The following is a 7,789-nucleotide window of genomic DNA, read 5'->3' on the forward strand; positions in this document are numbered from 1 at the left end:
GGGGTCACTTTAGGTATGACAAGAGACTATAAAACGAAACAAAACTGAATAAGTGTCTCTTCGGTCGTTGTTTGTAGTTTTTCGACAATTCAAGGACCAAAAATTGTAATAAAAATCAATACTAAAAGGGTACGGTTTTTTTATAGTTAGTGTCTGACCTTGCTCATGTAGAGATCAGGTGTAATTGTTGAATAATTGATTGTGAGCGCCTTTCGTTTTTAATCGTACAGCAGTGTAAAATAATTCATCTGACTGGGGAGAGAGCACGCATTTTAATCGTACAGCAGTGTAAGATAATTCATCTGACTGGGGAGAGAGCACCATTTTAATCGTACAGCAGTGTAAAATAATTCATCTGACTGGGGAGAGAACACACATTTTAATCGTACAGCAGTGTAAAATAATTCATTTGACTGGGGAGAGAGAACACATTTTAATCGTACAGCAATGTAAGATAATTCATCTGACTGGGTAGTGAGCACACATTTTAATCGCAAAATGTTTGTAGTTTTGTATTATATCTATATTGTTGACTAGTCCATATGTGTGTGCGTGTGTATCTATGTGTGATCAGTATATTGTTGAAACTCTAATTAATATGAAACTTTTAATTCTTGTAGAACATTTGTAAGACACAACGGACTTAGACATTTAGTGAGGTTTCTAGGGGGATCAGTTCCTCCGGATTAAAGTTCTTAAGAATTAATAAGTGTTTTGCAAGGGTTTCTGAGCTGTGCTAAGTAAGGTTGCGATGTACTGGTGCGGCTGAAGGTGGAGCCTTCACCGTGACTATCCGCTTGGAACACTGTGTGACGTCTTTCTACCTGCCTGAGCCACATCTACATCGCAAGGTAAGTGACGTACACGACTTTGGCACACTGCGTGAGTCACACAATCATTTGCTGGGCGAATCTTTATAGTGTTGATGATCTGATAGAGAAGCGTTTTCGAAGTGTACAGTGAAGTTGGTCAGGATAAGGGATTGATATTTTGATATAAAGAACACCCACATGGGACATTTTGGAATGGCAAGTTATTCTCTTGGGTTGTTTCGTAATACATCCTTCTGAGAGCTTTGTATATAACTAATAGTTTATGGAGATAGAAACTTCTTGTACGCTTAATCTGTAATTATAAGCGTTAAGAATGTTACTCTGTGTTGTGTAAATCACTGTATGCCACGTCTGGAGGTATGTTATGCTTCATGAGATATTCAGATTTTGCAAATTTTTCATCATCTTAAACTTAAAACTAGAAAACAAAAAGTGGTTGTATAAGATAAAATGAAAGATGGAACCACTTTGTGGAAAGTTCTTGAATACGTTTCGCTTTAATAAATCTATCTCTTTGCAACAAATTGTCTTTTAGTAGGATTAGCAAACTCCTTCCCCAACATAACGAGTTTTGGATTTGAACTTAGAAACAGCACCTTACAAGGTGTGTGCAAACATTTGTTTTCTTCAGTTCGTAGGCTTATTCTAATAGAAACGCCTATCACGTACTGGATCATAGGCTCTGGACGATTACCTTAACGTGTACTTGGCGGTCATTGGCCACCAATGACGTGACCTTGACCAGTGGAAGGCTAAGGTCTCTGGACTGTACAACTTCGTAAAAGACGTTGTTACGTGGGAAGAACCGTCTGTTTCGTGAGTTAAAACAGTGCTTGCGGCTATCTTCCAGGAGTTATAATTTGTTGTTTTTTAGATTTTTGACAAACACCGAACTGGATATGTGGCTTGGTGCAGAGTTTTGACTTCTATGATAGGGAGAATCGATCTCGCATCGTTTTTCCTCTTATCATCCTGCATCTCTGATTTTGTACCGTTACTGTGGTGGACGTTAGGTTTGTTGGTAAATTAGCAACTTGCTTTGTGTGTTTAGGATGTAGCATAGTTGAGTAAGCTATAGCAGCAATGCTTTTGTTTTAGGAATGTTGATGAGTAATGTAATAACTACAAGCTCTTTTCAGAAATATCAGGTAGTAAACCAAATATGATGTTATGCAAGTTAATGGCAAAGGAAATGCCGCAGATTCTGATGTCAGTCTTAGTTTGATGTCAAAGATGAAATCATTGGTATTTGTTGGATTAGTATTAAAAGATACTGGGAGTACCGTTTGTCCAAGATAGACATTTATAATTTTGACTGACAAACAAGCACTTGTCATAAAAATAGAAAAAAGGTTAATGTGCAATTTTGATTAGACTGTTGCTTAAGCTTTCCACATGAAGTGGAAACTTGCAGCTTCAGATATGGTGATGCTAGTAGATTGTTTCCGACTACGACATAACCCCGAACAACAATGTTGCAGCAGTGATTTCACTAACATACAACACTGGTGTTCAACTACATCGTCCAATGTGAGTGTAACCTTAGTTATTGACTTGTTTGTTATTAGTTAGAAATTGTCAATATTAGATAAAGCCTCTTAAAAAGTTATCTTATGTCTGTAAGTGTTACGGAGTTATTTATAAAAGAAAATAGGTTATTAACAGAATTGTTTGTGTAGAGCATACTGTCTTGATTTGTGATAAAACAAACATTAACTGAAAGTCAAACATTATTGAAACAGTAACTAAAAAAATCATCAAATGGTGAAACTCGTCTTCAATACTTTTTTTTTGGGGGGGGGGGGGGTTCATCAGTTTAATTTTAATGTGTAACAGTTGCTCTGTGGAAAATCTCCACATCATTATTTAGGTACTAAATACCAATTAGTTGCCACATCATTACCTGCAAAATGTATGTAGAATAGTTAGTTATTGCAGTGCATTAAATTGAAAAGATTTATCATATCGTTATTTATATACCAAATGCCAAGTCATACTACTTGTATTCTGAAAACCAAGTACTTACTACACTATTACTGTGATACAGAATTCAAAGTAATTATCTACCATTACTTGCATGCTGTCAAGTAACCAACACACTTTTACATAACTGCTGATGGCCATGGTGTTATATTGTCACAGCTGCATTACTTATAAGTTGAATGCCATATTCTAGTGTAAATACACCATTGCTTGCATACTGAATGTGGCAAGGGTATCCTACTGTTACACAAAGTGAATTTCAAGTATTCACAGCTACATTACTTGCATGATGAATACAAGGCAATAAGATGTGAATATATCTACAAGATAATGAATTTAGTGACAGAATATTCATTTTAAACTGCACCACATGAAAAGTCTCAACAATAAAAAAAGGGAACACAAGTCAGTTTAGAGACGGTGATACAGAAAGGGGGTGGATAAGTATTTAATTTATTTAAATTAATTACTGTCTTCTAGATTTGAATACATGCAATGTTACCACAAATTAAAGCAGTAACGTTTTTATTTTGTCCACTTTCTTATTTTGGATATTTTGTTCATTTTAAATAGTAAAGAACAACATCTAAACACAAACTGTTTTGAACAATTTGTAATAGGTGATAGAAACAACAAACTATAACTTATGTTTAGACTGGAACTTCATTATTATAGAACAAATAAGATAGAAATAGAAAGGTTAACTTTGTCCTTATCTTGATATAAAATTGATAAATTTTAATTGAATTCTGTCAGTTATTTTAAGAAGACTAATCCTTGACATTTGTTATGATCTTAATATGAACATCAAAGACATTTTAATCATTATTAAGGGCAATGAGGCTATTACTGTTAGTTTTGTTATGGCTTGTAGTAGAATAATGTTTTTTAAACTGTTTGTTACTTGCTATGCTAATATTTATGTATTGATATCAGCATTTTTATGCCACTATTTGGCTTACTAAAAATACACAAAAATGGTTTACACCTCAAACCCATTCTATTTACTCTCAGTTCCTAATGACTAGGAACTTGCTAAATATCTTATACTTGCTTTAATATTTTATTGTCTTTCAAAATTTGTAGTGCATACTGGAGAGATTTACACATTTTGATAAAATGTTTAGAAAAAACGACCTTTATACACCAGATATATATATATATAAGAACTTTTTATTTTAACCAATGTTTTGCCTTTGCAGCTTCTTCAGAGTTAATATACACAATATACAGTTGTATATATTAACCCTGATGAAGCTGCTAAGGCAAAATGTTGGTTTAAAAAAATTCACTTATATATCTGGAGTATAAAAGTGTTTTTTTTTCTGAACGTTTTTATCAAAATACTTGCTTGAAGCTCACTAACTGACAATGAATTTACTGTTAAAGACTTTGATCAACAGATAGCTAACTTTTCATACATCTTTAATTACATATAATACCACAAGTGTTTGCCATGATTGCAATTTATATGATTATTTTTTTAATTTTGTTGCTACAATTTGTGTAAGTAATTCCGTTGAAAGTAACAACCGTTGAGTTAGAAATGATTAGATGAAGACATCCATAAACATCTCCCTAAAGATAGGTTGTTTTGCACTTTTCATTTACATTCCTACAGGCAAGACAAGGTTCAGACATACTTGGGTTGTTTGAAAACATAAATTTAATATTGTTGTAATTACTTTTAAGGCTCAACTTTGGTGATTAAGTAATGATGTTTAGTTTCTATAGCAACACCAATTATCTCATGTACACTAAGTTCGTGTGTGAGAAAAGGCAGACCAATCTAATAAAGAGCTTGAACTCTGTGCGTTACTCATTAAGCCTGTCAAATTATGTATCACATTTTTTGCATGTGTATTAGTAGCAAGTTATAGTTAGTTACCTGAGATTAAGTAAATTGTTGTTTGTTGTAAACCCTCTTCTTAAGGAATGTCGATGTTTGGATGTGGTCAGAATATTTTGTGTATTTTGATGCCAAATATGTCATTAAAGTTATATTTCACAACTGAATGATTCATGTTAATGCTCTTTAAAAAGCTATTGACAAGTTTATGTCTGATAAATCAACAATGAATTTATAATTTTGTTCCTTTCACTGTTTTGATGTGCACAACACAATATTTGATTCATTAAACACTTTTCTTCCATATACTTCTTCCCCACTTTGGTGGCTCAACGGTAAGTCTGAGGGAATATAACGCTAAAAATCGAGTTTCGATATCATCTGCTGGTAGATAGGCCATTGTAAAAAACTTTGCGCTTAACAACAAGCAAATCAACAAATGTTTACATGTAAATCAATGGTCTTGCTGAAATGTAATTGTTAACGAAAATATTGTTTAGGTTGCGAGTTTAAAAAAATATTGTTTAGGATGCGTTAACAGTCCGTCTGTTGCGAGTTTAAAAAAATATTATTTAGGATGCGTTAACAGTCCGTCTATTGCGAGTACGTGATAATAAAGTTACTAAGTTACAATATAGTAGTATACTTGTATTTGTTTCGGGCACTTAGTGTTTAGTAAACCTTTCGTGGTGGAAGTTTGTTAGTTTTTAAGGCGTGTAATAGTATAATGTTTGTTCTACTGTTTGATTCTTGCCATGCTTATACTTATCTACTGATATTAGCATTTGTAATGACAGGAGTGTTATGAATAAAGAATAAATGTATAAAAAAAGCAAAAGTTACACTGTTCGTAATGAACTTTTAATTCAAAAGGCAATTACATCGTATGACAACAGACAACAAAGGCTGTTAAAGCGATAGTCAACCAACCAGCAAGTGAATGGAAAAGTTAACAATCTTATTTAAATTTAATCTATTAGAAGTATCTGATCAGCTAAGATTTGGGAGACGCGGCTGTCGCACACAGTTTATTTCGGGATAATTCATACATTTTTTTGTTTATTCCCAAAATAAAACCTACAGACCGTGTGTGAAAAGGATGCGGCACCTTTGCTTTATTGCCATAAAATATGACGTATACAGAGAAGCAATAATAACTTTATAGTTTGCGGTTTTGTAATATAGATGTGGATTTTCATTTCTTAATCGGCCCCCAGGGGTGAAGCGGCATGTCTGCGAACTTATAACGCTAGAAACCGGGTTTCGATATCCGTGGTGGGCAGAGCACAGAAAGCTCATTGTGTAGCTTTATGCTTAATTTCAAACAAACCAAAAAATTTCTTAATTGCTTTGACGGTTATAATTTCATTTGCGCCCTTTTAATGCGTGTTTGTTTGATTGTATTTTGTTAATTTTTCATTATTATGTGCTTCATCTTTTTATTAATTATTTTTTCTTTGACACCGATGGTTTTACCGTTTTGAGATAAATACCTGATTTCAATTTTCTTGCGCTATTCTGATAAATTTTAATGCTTTTATTATTCCCAGTTGTTCGTAACGTTAAGTAATTTATTTTCAAGTTAATTTATAAATGTATTGTCACGAAAAGGGTTTTCATTCGGTTCTTATTTAATAAGACAGATTGCTCAGACTTATTGAGTACAATTTGATCATTTACCATAGAAATAAAGAAGCTTAAGCATTACATGCCGCTTTTAGATTAGATTTTTAAATCTAATTTCACAACTTGATGAAGCTTCACTTTCTACTTGAGCGCGACCCAGTGGCTCGCGTGCCGGACTGTAGAGCTGAAGTTATTTAAAAAATAAAACGTTCCGCACTTTGGCGGTTGATGGTGTTGACTACAACTGACAGTGCCTTCAGTCTAGTCTGTCACTTAAAAATTAGGGACGGCTAGCGCACTTAGCCCTCGGGTAGCTTTGCGTGGAATTGAACAAACAAACTTTCTCATTGTATCAAAACCTCAATGAGTGTGTTTTAATCAACACAAATCTTTATCGGCGTTAGGCCTACTCTGACCAAGGTGCATTAACGAACCAAATGAAGCTCATATATCGTAACACGTAGTAAATGTTGAATTAATTAAATGATACAGTATGTTGAAAGGAGATGTTACTGTTTTTACTACAGCACTGTTTTTCAACCCCCGTGCTAAAGTTATAGGTTGGGGGGGGGGCGTCAAACTTTTTGATTCGCATCAAGGAGTTTGGAAACCATTGGTATAGAGAATAAACAATGTCGTTTGATAACTTCGCGAAAAGCGAAAACACTAATCTGTAGAGATCAAGTTAAGCTGAGTACATGGTGGACCAATTCCTCGTACAGTAAGCCAGTTTATGGTTTGAAACTTTTTATCGGCTTATTGCTTATTTAGAATTCAGCATTTTTGTTTTCGGCTCATTTTTTCGCGATCTCCCAGAAAAAGCTTCACGGCCCCCATGGATGCCGCGGCTCCCTCTTTGGGAAACTGTTCAGTGTTTTTTTCAGTCGGATTTACTGGACGACCCTTGCGTACGGGGTTTGGTCGTCGCGACTCCCCATGAAAAAAATCTTGATGTTTCTTGGCGCAGTTTGTCAGAGTTCATAACCAAAGTGATATGTGCATCTCTCAGACACCTCGGAGACTAAAAAGAAAAAGAAATTTGAATCAGCGCAAACATCTCGTAACCCCCCTTCCCCTGAAAACCTGCTCTCTACCACCTTGGGGTCACGACCCACCGTTTGAGAAACACTGCTCCAGATGTTAGTTGTTAAGAAGTTGTATAAAGGTTTTGACATCGGCCTAACAGTGTAAACCAATGAAGTAAAACCACTTCAAGTAACTACGTCTTAGGCCGGATCTTAGCTACATGAGTGAGTATGAGAGAGAACTTATGTTCACATTGTAAAACAGTAGCATTTTTAATGATCACAATATTGTTACGCCTCCAGTCGTTAATTGATTTTTTGTAACTTCGTTCCGACGAAACTTTAGCGACACAAGTCCTTACTTAATAAAATTGGTTTATTCTTTCTGAATATAACTTTACCAATACACTTATTTTCAACAGTCGCTCTATAACAAACGTTTTAACAACGAACGTTAACTTCAACAATACTTT

The 7,789-nt window shown here is 34.5% G+C and overlaps 1 protein-coding gene across 1 annotated transcript in view; it reads left to right on the forward strand.

Annotated features, from left to right (window-relative positions):
* The first annotated feature begins 1,249 nt into the window (after positions 1–1,249).
* LOC106469150 (serine/threonine-protein kinase 25-like) overlaps positions 1,250–7,789 on the forward strand; it is a 74,278-nt gene continuing 67,738 nt past the window's right edge. Inside the window, 1 exon segment of the mRNA XM_013929618.2 lies at positions 1,250–2,363. Coding sequence (XP_013785072.2) covers positions 2,229–2,363 — 135 coding nt within the window. The 5' untranslated portion in view covers positions 1,250–2,228.

Source organism: Limulus polyphemus, unplaced genomic scaffold (assembly GCF_000517525.1).
Source record: "Limulus polyphemus unplaced genomic scaffold, Limulus_polyphemus-2.1.2 Scaffold94, whole genome shotgun sequence".
Taxonomy (NCBI): Eukaryota; Metazoa; Arthropoda; class Merostomata; order Xiphosura; family Limulidae; genus Limulus; species Limulus polyphemus.